Source organism: Cyphomyrmex costatus, unplaced genomic scaffold (genome assembly GCF_001594065.2).
Source record: "Cyphomyrmex costatus isolate MS0001 unplaced genomic scaffold, Ccosl1.0 scaffold75, whole genome shotgun sequence".
Taxonomy (NCBI): Eukaryota; Metazoa; Arthropoda; class Insecta; order Hymenoptera; family Formicidae; genus Cyphomyrmex; species Cyphomyrmex costatus.
In genome coordinates, this window is record NW_017280322.1 from 2,764,094 (window position 1) to 2,776,808 (window position 12,715).

The window sequence follows — 12,715 nt, forward strand, 5'->3', positions numbered from 1 at the left end:
TTGTAAAATATCTAAAAATTTATTATATTATAATTATAGAGAGATACAGATCTGAAAATAATTTTGTTAGATTATCAAAATAATTATGTAAAACGCTCAAGTTGATTGCTAGAATGTCAAAATTTTTTGTAGCATTATTCATCATACTTGAGTTTCCTATACGTAATTATTTTGATGGCTCAACAAAATTATTTTCAGATCTATATCTAGTTAAATATTTCAGCAAAATTGTTCTTTCCATATGACTATATAGATTCTAATTTCGGATCCTATTGTGTCCATTCTATCAATGCATCTCACTAGTATTTCATGTATTGTTGTACCTCACGAAGTTATTTTTGTGGGATTCAATACGAATATCTTTGCGGATATTAAGGCACATTTCAATGAACTTTGAAAAAAAAGGTTCGCAGCAAAATCAGAAATTTAATTATAATCAATATGTAAAGAAATAGGATATCGAGTTCGTGATCAGCGAAACATATATTGCGACCAACCTCGATGTAAACTGATAATGAAACTGAAATTGTAATTTCGTGCAAAAACGAAGTTGCCAAGAAGAAATGGACTTGTCCCACCGTCGTCGCCGTACCATCGATTTCCGTAACTACTTGATGCCCGTAGAACGCGCGTCGTCTCAATCATCATCTGTCCACCGAGACACACTCAATTACTTTCTACCGTCCGTCACGGAAATTGCCGTAACATTGTACAACAATGCTCGCAGGTGGTGACATACCTGCACTTTCCTTTTTTACGAGAACCGACCGTTGTTAACGTTGACATGACATACGGCGCCGATATCGTTATCGCACACGGAAAACCTTGTCCTACTTTTTCTTTAACCGTGCCATCTAGTATGTGTGAGTGCGTGACGCAATCTTCCGGATGAGATTTTACTCTCTCCCTTTTACGCCTCGCGAAATAATTATATGCAGTGCTCCCTGTGTAATTGTCGCGGTCATTTGTCTTGATTGCATCCGTTTAACGCACATTGGTAACTCCGAGCAGTGATACGTGAAGGCACACGAGCCTCTGAATACGTGCTAAGAGAATATGCGAGTTTAATCTGTGAATTGGCCTCAAGTTCCTCCTATCGAGAATGTCGAAATATTGATAATGTTTAAATCACATGTAAGTGAAAATTTCAAATGTCAAATTAAATTCAGTGAAATTTGATAATAATTTGATGATAAAATTTTAAACGCAAATTCAATAAATTTAATAAAATTGCCCGATCTTAAAATACATTCCAATCAAATTTTAGCGGTACTTTCTGACTAGAATAATTATGATAAGGAATCGCGCGAAAGAAGATGAGAAACTTTTATCAAAATTCTGAGAAGAAAGTAGATTTCAAATCCATCGAAGATAGTTTTCAAGCATGTTCTGTGTTCTGTGTCATATACATATATAGTAAAACTTTGCGTAAACAAGATCTTTATAGGTTCTTGTCAGCGGAAGAACAGGTCATATTTTTTTTACTTCTGAAATAACTTATACAGTGAATCGAGCGCGAAATCGATAGGAACCTGCTATCGAATCTAAAAGTTTCTCGGCTCACCCTCGGTTTTACATTCGTGCAAGTTGTATTTATAGTTCTCGATCCACCAATTTATTTCCAACCGCAAGTATAGTCGCCTTTTGACGAGTCAGTAATCGATGAGCTACAAGAAATTTCTTCTTTTGCACTTTGTCACGGGAATGGTTATTTTTGCAACGAGAGAGAGAACAAACTGCGACGAAAGGTGATACCTTTGTTAATTACTGTCACGTTAAATAGATTAGATGTTCCGAAGATAAATTTTCTCTCTTCATGTAAATATGCTTCGCCTATATTTTCACAATACATCATTTGACACGAACGATTTCTGAGAAACTTCAAGAAATATTGTAAAGGAAAAATGTTGTGTCATGTATACATCAATTAAAAAACGTATACATACTTTCACACGATATGCATATTCGTTATGTGTTATATTTGTTATTTTTACATAAGATATTATTGCTCCTGGTATTTTTCAATTTCAATATAAGCATAAGCTTGCTTTGAGTCTATAATAATATGTTTAGTAATATAATAATGCTCAGAATAATTATAGGTTATTAAGAATAAATATTTTTTCCTAAACTACTCTTTAATAGAGAGTTAATTGGATTATAAATAGAAATAAGTTTTAATTTTAATATCTACCTTAATTAAATAAATAATCAACATTATATTTAATATATAATTAAATGTATATAAAAAAATAGCTTAAGTTTTTGCTTAAAATTCCTGAAAAATTCAGATAAAATTTATTTATTTACACACTGAAGAGCCAAATGACAAGAACAAACTAAGGCAACACAAATGCGATCATACGCACCTGTGCGAACCGCAGACTATCGCTCGCAGGTCCGATTATCGTCGTCGACACGTCGTCACGCGTGTGGAAACAATACGGCGGAATAAGAAACGGAAGAAAGAACCGCGAACAATCGCCACGTTGTTCATTCAGACCAGTTTTTATTCGAATCGAGTTTAATAATTTCGCATTAACGTGATGCCGTTTACGCAAGAGTGCTTCTCACAATAATTCCTTTATTATTCTCTTGGATTCTCTTCGGATTAATTAAGCCCGTTGAGTGCGAGGAGAGACAATACATTTCATTTTGCGTCAAGAAGAAAAAAAGTAGTGAAAATAGTGTCGGAAAAATGATCGACAATAATCGACAATAATCTTACCAACAAAAACGTCTGCTGAAGGAAGTTTAAGACAAAGCAAAGTGTCAAACAAATACCTCGTTATTTAATAAATCTATAGAAATAAATATTCAATAAAACAATTACTTGAACAAGATTAGAGAGACAAGCAGTTAATGAGTTTTAGTAATGAAATGAGAGACTATATTAATATAAAACGATAAATGAATTGTAGACAGCAGCACGAGGTTAGAGACAACTGAGATAAAATGGTTAATAAATTGCAATCAATAAAAACTAAAACGGACTGAAAAATCGATCATGGGAATATGTGATCGAAAGTTGTAATAAAAAAAGAGTGTAAAAGGATAGAGAAATCGATTGAGTGTTGTATTTGTATGACATTTGAGATGTCGAGGAGGTGCAAGAACACGTCCTACACGCCAGTTAAGGATTCCGTTTTCGAGCTACGCACACGGATGGCCCGGATGCTGTCTATCGTCGAGATTACCTCACAGAGGAATAATCCGGTATCGGAATATCGACTCGACATGAATATCCGTTAGCATGAGTGCTTTTTCGCCGAGCAAAGAGAGAACTAACTAACGAAGAGAAAACGCGCGAGAAAATTTCAATGTACTTCAATTGAGATTCATGCGGGATAATATTGATTTATATATTCCACGATCGAGTGATTTGATTAAATTTCCCGCTTGTAATTTCAATTGAAAGACTTGTGAAAATAATTACATGATAACGCGAAGTTAACAGTTGACCAAAAGAGCATTAATAAAATTTAATTTTCTTTTGATCCTTATCCAAAATTTATTTACGTTGTTTAAAACTAAAAATTGAAGATATTATAATATTTTCATATTCAAAATTTTTTAAAATGACTAAAAAATTATAAAATTTTTTAGAAAAGATTTTAAACACCAAAGGTTTTCCGAAAAAGGTTTCAATGCTTTTAACGGCCCTTTAAACGGTCAATTCATGATTCGACGATACCAATAAAAAGTACATATTGCAACTATATTTTTGAGCGTTTTCAGTTACACACAGTTTTCAATCCTGCTTTGTCAGTAACAGGACTCAAAAAATATTGTAACTCAAATACTGTACAGTTTTGTATTTATTTTCGCTTCTGTTAGAATTGACAAAAGAAACACTTTCAAGAAGAAAACTATTTGATAAATAACAATTCCCCGAAAAGCTTTTTATTGGTGTTGTTGAATTGATTCCAAAACTGACACACATACACTCTACAGTAAAACCGAATTTCTCTCATGTGGCTTTATGTACCTCGAACTTTTCGATATTTTTATCCAGCGTTTTCGTGAACATGACCAAGTGACCCGATAAACCGTGACAAATTTCACATCAGTAGTAAACTCATCTATTGCATCGTGCACCTTCCTTTTGTCCATCTCGTCCGATATAAAACAGTTTACGACGTGCACATTCACCTCGACGTTCACACACACAAAGCCAATCACAATATATAAGTCTCGTGCATCTTTCTTTTAAATCGTTGACCCACAATTATTACAAAACATGAAAAAGTATAATAAATTTTACTCTGATAATTTCTGTAATTATTAATCATAAATTATATATTACATTTTAAAAAATATAAAATGTAATACATTTTATATTAACACATTTTAATATTTCATTTTAATCAAATTTTCTCTATTAAATTCAAAATTTAATAAGTCTTTCTCCATTTATAATTAATTTATAATTCACTTGTAATTTGTTAATGTATATATTTTAAAATTTATAGCTCTGGAAATGTAGAAATTATCTGAATTTATAATTCCTATATTACATAAAAAAATTAATCCTGAAATTTATTTTTTTAGATATTAAATCCAGCAATTAATAAGAATATTTTCATTTATAACTTTTTTTAATTTCTTAATTCTTCGATTTGGATAAAAATATAGAAATTATCTAAATTCATAAATTAAAATAACACGAATAATTCTTTCACAGATGGCGCGTCAGGATGGCAGAGATGCCGCGGATCAAAACTTCGATTATATGTTTAAGCTGCTGATAATCGGCAATTCATCTGTTGGCAAAACTTCCTTCCTCTTTCGCTACGCGGACGATTCTTTTACTTCAGCTTTTGTGTCAACCGTAGGGATCGACTTTAAGGTGAAAACTGTCTTCAGACACGACAAAAGGGTCAAGTTACAAATCTGGGTCAGTACATAATCAATATATTATGCACGTATAATATAATTTCCTGACGAAAAGCAGGAATTTTATGATATTAATATGGATGCTTTATGATATTAACGTGGATTATTCAAGATTAATGTGTCATTAAAATAATGACTAGCCTATATATTATATAACAAATATATGCGTTTTTAATTACTTTTTAATTGGTATTTTAACAATCTGTCTTATAAAATATTTTTAGAAATGTCGTGTTGCAAGCAATGCATGACTATCCATGTATATTGTATAATATAAAATTACACCGCTTATCGATCATTGTTATCCTGACAGGACACGGCGGGTCAGGAAAGATACAGAACGATCACGACGGCCTACTACAGAGGCGCGATGGGTTTTATCTTAATGTATGACATCACAAACGAGGAGTCGTTTAATTCAGTCCAGGATTGGGTTACGCAAATAAAGAATTACTCGTGGGACAACGCCCAAGTAATTCTGGTCGGCAACAAGTGCGATATGGAAGAGGAAAGGGTGATCAGTACCGAAAGGGGAAAACAGTTGGCGGAGCAATTAGGAGTACGATTCTTCGAGACCTCGGCCAAAGAGAACATCAACGTCAAGGTACGTGTCACAAATTCGGTAACTGACTGTTCATTAAATAAAAAGCAGAAATTTCTTATTTCTAAAAATATAAAATTTCGTATGTAGGAGATAATTTTTTTAATTTTTGTAGCCTTCCTATTTGCAGAAAATGATATAAATAACTCTTATTCAATCAATAATTATCTAATTAACATGTTTAATTAACATAAATTTTTGAAAAGTAAATAAGTTTCAACTAATAAATATCGATGAGAACACGCCGTAACAGTCAAGCTGGATCTTCGATGCTTCTAATTTATAATTTCGTGTGAATTTGTACTACGTATGTAGATTCTTAAATGCGCGCCGAAATTTTTTTAGACTTACAATGCAAACTCTAATAAACTACCACAATACTATCACGAGTTAAATTGATTAACAATCTAACAATTTTGATGCTCGTGGATCTTTATAATGTTGAATGATTTATTAAAATCTATGAATGACATTAAAAATCTGTAAATAATTAATTTATATTGCGAAAAATATTACCTCGGCCGGAAGTCAAATCCGGATCTCTGGCATTCCGTGCGAGAATTCCGTTACGGCATGTTCTCATCGGTATTTATTAGTTTAAACTTTCACGGTCCAATAAGATTAAATAAGTTTTGTTCTAAAATATTAACCTCATTCAAAGCTAAATATCTATTTATCAAGAAAAAAATATAATTTTTCTAGTTATTTTATATCTGTACATAATTGAAGTTAATGTAAAAATTTATAAGAATTTTTAGTCCTCGTTTTCGATCTTTGACGTTTTCGATCTCGCTTTATTGTGTTTTGGATTAGACGCGAATGCGAGGCATATATCGATCCCACTTGTCGCGAGGCCACGTAGATGATCGATTCTCTTTTTCTCTTATTTCGGCAGGCGGTGTTCGAGCAGCTGGTGGACATAATATGCGACAAGATGAGCGAATCTCTGGATAATGATCCAACCCTGATGGGGGCGGGTGGTATGGGTCAGAACAAGGGCCAACGACTTACTGATCAGCCGACCAATCCAGCGAACGCTAACTGTAATTGCTAAAAAAAATGCGACGCAGAAGAAGGAGAAAAACCGAGAGATCGTATTTTGTGCGTGTGCTGCGCGCATGTGTGCACGTGTGTGTTACGTGTGTTAGAAAAAGGGAGAAAGAAGGAGAAAGAGAGAGGAAAAGAAAAAAAAGGAGAAGAAAGTGTCGTGTGCGACGCTGGTGTGTTAACTAGTCTACTTACTTCGTCGTTCCCTCTCGTTATGTTATTTATTTTAAAATTCGCCTTTCGTTCTCACACATTTTCTTTCACTCTTTCTCGGCGCGAGATGATATATATGAATAATGTACGCTATAAATATATACATATATATATATACACATAATGATTGTGATCATCGAGGTGGCAACCAAGTTAGTCAACGACCGTCAAATAAACGGTTGCGGTTCTCCTTTCGGTTAATCCACTTGAGAGTCAAAGATAAACTTGATATAATTTCCGAAAATTCAAATTTCCATGTTGCAGACACGCGAAAATGTATTTTCCATTTTATGATTAATAGTCGCGTTTTTATTATTAGAAGTAAATGTGTAATAATCATACAAATTCGCGCTCTCGAATATTAATTAAACTTATAATTGAGATTTAATCAATTCTTTATTTCCTTCGGAAAAGCCAAAACAGCAGAAGATCCAATTAGTCATAGTTCAATTAATCATTTGGATAAAAACAATTTTTGTAACAACACACACACAAAAAAGAAAGTTTTACAAAAATAACTGTATAAAATAATCAGAAAAATTATAATTTCACGTTATACTGAAATAATAATTTTGTTATTATTTCGCTCAATGCATGTATGAAAATTGTTTTCACGTATCTGTGGCATCAAGATTTGAAACCAAAGGGAATAATGGATACTTTAATTTTTGTTAATGAAGAGAAGATAATAAACCGCGAAGGAGAGAAATTAAACAAAGGTGCATTTTGTCGCGGTTGATAATGATTAATGACGACGATCGTTATAGCAGGGACGCGATGTTGCTCACTCGATGTTTGGCACTGTAGACTCACGCAAAAGGGAATGATTCCATGTTTCAAGCATTAAGGAAGATACGCCCAGGAAAATCTGACAATAAGCGTTAATCGCTCGATAAAACTCCATGAATTCGAAATACTGATCAATCAGAGATGTAACCGAGTCGAATTAATCCTTCAGCTCCTCCTGTCTATCTCAATGTGAGCAACGCAGTTGTGTACGTAAAGTTCACGTTTTAATATTGCTGGGAACTTGCAAGCTGTTTAAGCTGTTTAGAGGAAAACATATTATTCAAGAGAGTATTTATATATTTAAATATTGTCATACATTTAATATTTAGCGATATTCTATAACAATAATTAGTGATTGCAGCGGTAAAGATTCAACGATGAACATCAAGCACGTTCAAAACGTTCACGGAGACCAGAGGAATTGAAGGATTAAACACAATAAAGGCGGTGCGTGAGCACGATTTAATTTATGTTGATATTTCACGTTAATATTTATTGAATTTTATTTACGTTAATATGTAATTGAAGCGGCGAGTTAAATAGATCTGACAATCGATCTATAATCGGATACTGTAAACTCAAAAAATTCAAATATTGAAAAGAAAAATATTTCAGCGAGATACGCTTTAAAAAAGTTTAAAGCTGCCCATTTTTTAAAATAGAAGTTTACATCTTTCGCTAAAGTATTTCTCAACCATTTTAACACACTTGAAGTGTTTTGTCCCGATCAATAGGTAGTGTATTCGATTATTTATGGTGCAATTATATCGATGATTCACTGACGTATACTCGGCCCGTAATTTTCGTAATTTAGATATAAAACTGTTTTTATGACGATGGCGATCAACGTCGGTCATATGCACAATTCATTTCCGCTCACAAAATCTCGAGCACTTCAATCCAGCGATTCAGATGTTAAACTATGTTTTTTCGTTGCGACTGAAGTACATCGTTGCGGATGTTTTAGTGTCCTGTTAAGGGCAATTATAACATTAAATCTTAGCACTGTTGTTTACGAAAAAATTTTAATTGTACTGTTAATACTTATAATTGTACTTTTACTTATCTTTCGTTACACTTTGTAACTCATAAATTTATTTATATCTCGCCCCGTCTCGTTCAAAACGAAAACGGATATTTATTAATATAAAAGCACATTTAAAAAAATGACAGATTTATATACAAAAAAAAAAGAAACTCTGAGAGAATTTCTGTAGTTCTTGCTGTGTATAATTATTCACGATTATCTATTAAGCGACTTTTAAAACAGCAAAATTGCGAGCAAAAGAGAATATCATCTTCGGTAGACCATAACATTTTTAGATCTCTGAGTTTTTTGAGGCACTGTCAACGTGATATCACGAAACGTTCAATAATTTTATCAGTCAGCCACTTCACATTGTATCGATCGTAATGGCACTCTTCCCTCGAATTATTTAAGGTAGCAAACATTAGCGAGCACTATTATCGGGATCGACGAAGGCCGAGATTGTAACAGGGCCGGATACAACTATATTGTAAATCATTCAGAGGTACCAGCAGCATCGATCTGGCGTCAATTATCGAGGAGTGTCGGCGTCCCGCTTACTACTTCAGTCGTCATCCGGCGTTAAACCTACCTATTAGGTAAGCTGCCCTCTGTACATAAGTGAGATAATAAAAACAAAAAGGTATCTATCATGTATCATTGAATCTGTAATGAGATGTAACGTGTACGCGTTAATTTAGCCGCGCGAATTTTTTCGCGAGAAGCATGTCGGAGATCGTACGGCCCGCGACACCGAGTGCACTGATCGATTGCACAATTAATCGATCACGAACCGTCGCGGATTAGCGAATTGTCGACAACGAATGTGTCCTCGTGTAATCGGGGAGAGAAAGAGAAGTAAAGTGTGTGTAAAACCGCGTGTTCAAAAAGCGTAGCTTATCGAGCTAGCATTGAGAACGAGTTAATTTCAACGAGTTCGATTTTTGTTATAGAAAAGAAAAAACGGAAAAATTTTGCGCCAATTATCGCGTTCCCATTTACAAATAAGTAGAGATCGTTCTACGTCTATTTTTGTCTATCAAAATCTGAACTCGTCGAAATTATACGGGATTTCAATTTCTGCTTTTTTTTTATTAAGGTCTCTCTCCTTTTTCTATACTTTCTCCACTTCGAGCACGACAAGTGGAAGCGAAAGCAAGAATATGAGAGGAAAAAGTCATTTTGGCAACGTGGTATGATTTTATCTTCCTTTAAAGAACTATAGAATTCGAAAATGGAATATATAATGTTAAAACATTGAAATCTATATAAAATGGAAAATACAAATAAATGCAAATATAAATAAATACAATATATTACTGATGAGAACATGCCGTAACGATCAAACTGGATCTTGGATGCTTCTAATTTATAATTTCGTGTGAATTTATATACTACGCGCGTATGTAGATTCTTAAATGCGCGCCGAAATTTTTTTCAGACTTACAAACTCTAATGAACTACCGCAGTCTAATGAACTATCACGAGTTAAATTGACTAACAATCTAACAATTGTGGTGCTCATAACATCTTGGATCTTAATAATGTTGAATGACATATTAAAATCTATGAATGACATTAAAAATTTGTAAATAATTAATTTATCAAATTTCAAAAGTAATCTTCTCACTGACTCTCCAACTTTAAAAGAAATCGTATGAAAGGGATGAGAGTGAGAGTGCCACGTTGTTATTGGTACGCAATCAATTAAAAATAAATCTCTCGAAATCCTTTATTATTCATCAATTATACAATTAGTAAGTTTGAACTCTTTTTTTTAGTCCTCCTCAACTAATATAACCAGTAATTCTCCCTTTTGGATTTTGCAAATAGTAACAACGAATTGAAAGATTTGTTGTTACATATCTTGCAAACAAAAAGACGTTAAAATTGAAAATATGGATCGATTGTATCATATTGGAAATATATTGCCACTATTATTTGAATGCATGATGTATGTAATATTCATATTGTTAAAGAGACTAAGAAGTATGCTTACATATTCGTTTCAGTACTTAGACTGATCAGTCTATTTTTGATTCAGTTACTGATTCAGTACTCAGTCTAAGTACTGAAACGAATATGTAAGCATACTTCTTAGTCTCCTTAACAATACGAACATTACATACATCATACATTCAAATAATAGAGGCAATATTAATTATTTAAAGATTTTTAATATGTTTTATTCATAGATTTTAATATGTCATTTAACATTATTAAATTCAAGATGCTACGAGCATCAAAATTGTTAGATTGGTAGTCAATTTTACTTGTAATAGTACTGCGATAGTTTATTAGAGTTTGCGTTGTAAGTTTGAAAAAAATTTCGGCGCGCATTTAAGAATCTACATACGTAGTACATAAATTCACACGAAATTATAAATTAGAAGCATCCAAGATCCAACTTAACCGTTATAGCATATTCTCATCGATATTTAGTTTAAATTCTCACGGTCCAATAAGATTTGATACAATATATTATATGTGATACAAATGATATAATACAAATACATTTATAAAATAATAAAACATCAATTTCAAGAACTCAAATTGCAAAAAAATGAAAGGATATCTTATATTCTTACTTCTCCTTTTCTGTGCATATTTTTGGCAAGAAAAAGATGTGCAAGTGTAGAAAGCGCAAGTAAAGTTGACCGACCTATTAATGTAATTCAAATGCTAATTAATGATGACAAGAGAGAGGAAGAGAGAGAGAGAGAGAGAGAGAGAGAGAGAGAGAGAGAGAGAGAGAAACTTTTCCGGCTGTCGCGGGCATCTGTATGTATGTATCGTACGGTGTGTAAACTGTACTATATATATACGCCTAATATTAACGATAACTACATTAATGACAAAACAATAATCCACCAATACATTCCACACGCATAATGCAAGAGCAACAAGGAAACACACATACATATATACACGTGGAGGAGAAGAAAACAATCACATTGCAGGCGTCACGTTGAAAGAAATCATTTGTATAACAGAACTGTTGTACTCTAAATAAGCTGTATAATTGTAGCAAAAGTCAATCATGGATGTTTTCAACGACTGCTACGTCGTATATGTTAATTGTACGTATATATGTGCACAATCCGACGCAGATCCCGAGAGAGAAAGAGAGAGTGCACGCGACAAAGAGAGAATGAGAATGAAAGAGAGTGAGAGTGAGAGAGAGAAAAAGAATGAGAGAATGTAACATGGCAAATACTTTGAGAATCGGACGTAGCGACAAATGTAAACGATATACATATATACATACATATATATATATATTTAAAACAAAGAAATGACAGAGAGAGCTAATTGTGAATTACATATGCATGTGCTGTGTATGTGCGGTGCAAGCACTCGAAAGACATCGATGGAAAAAAAAAGGAAAGAAATGAGCAGTGGAGTAAATCTATAATTTGCAACATGTGTACAAATCATTGACAAACAATTCGGAGGACCAATTGGTAGGTAGTTGGTGATCGCACTTATCGCGATCTTACTCAAAAGATATATTCTGTTAATCTTCACAATCCGCCATTACCGCCTTGCAGAAAAGTCGGCGAATTAGGATTAATTCAAAGGGAAACTTCTCTACAGAAATGATTTCATGAGTTTGTAGAACGATTTCAAGTTTTTCAATCCTTTTCTCCTCATTATAGAAGTATTCAGAAAATTTTTGACCTTTCGAACAAAAATTAATTTCTGACTTTAAATTTGAAAATCCGGAAAAGTTCTGTTAATCCTTGTTAATATACCTATTTTCTGCAAAGCGTTCGCGTCTCGTCGTACCAATCACTGAATCCTCCGGTAAATTCGCGAAATATTTTTTCGCGAAGGTATGTATAATATTATATCTTCGTAATATCTTCGCTCACGTCGCAAAAGAATTATTAGACGTCACGTCAAACGCGACGACAATCTCGAGAACTTCATCTTTTTGCCGGAAAAACGTCGAGAAGTGACGTCGCCGTTGATTCTTTGTGCGACCTGCGATCTTACTACATTCCTGCCTTTGCATAGCGCATATCGTGAAGATTTCGATCACCGTCGCGAATAGCAATTTATCGCGTTGGAGAGTGACTTTCCCTGGAATTGGAGCTTCATTGTACGCCAGTGTATCAAACATCGATCGTATATAGACA

The 12,715-nt window shown here is 33.4% G+C and overlaps 1 protein-coding gene across 1 annotated transcript; it reads left to right on the plus strand.

Moving 5' to 3' along the window:
• The first annotated feature begins 4,684 nt into the window (after window positions 1–4,684).
• Rab3 (RAS oncogene family member Rab3) lies at window positions 4,685–7,022 on the plus strand. The gene is made up of 3 exons (XM_018548665.1): window positions 4,685–4,897; window positions 5,210–5,500; window positions 6,393–7,022. The coding sequence occupies exons 1-3, from the start codon at window positions 4,685–4,687 to the stop codon at window positions 6,549–6,551; spliced, it is 663 nt and encodes a 220-aa protein (XP_018404167.1). The 3' UTR covers window positions 6,552–7,022.
• The last annotated feature ends 5,693 nt before the right edge of the window (window positions 7,023–12,715 follow it).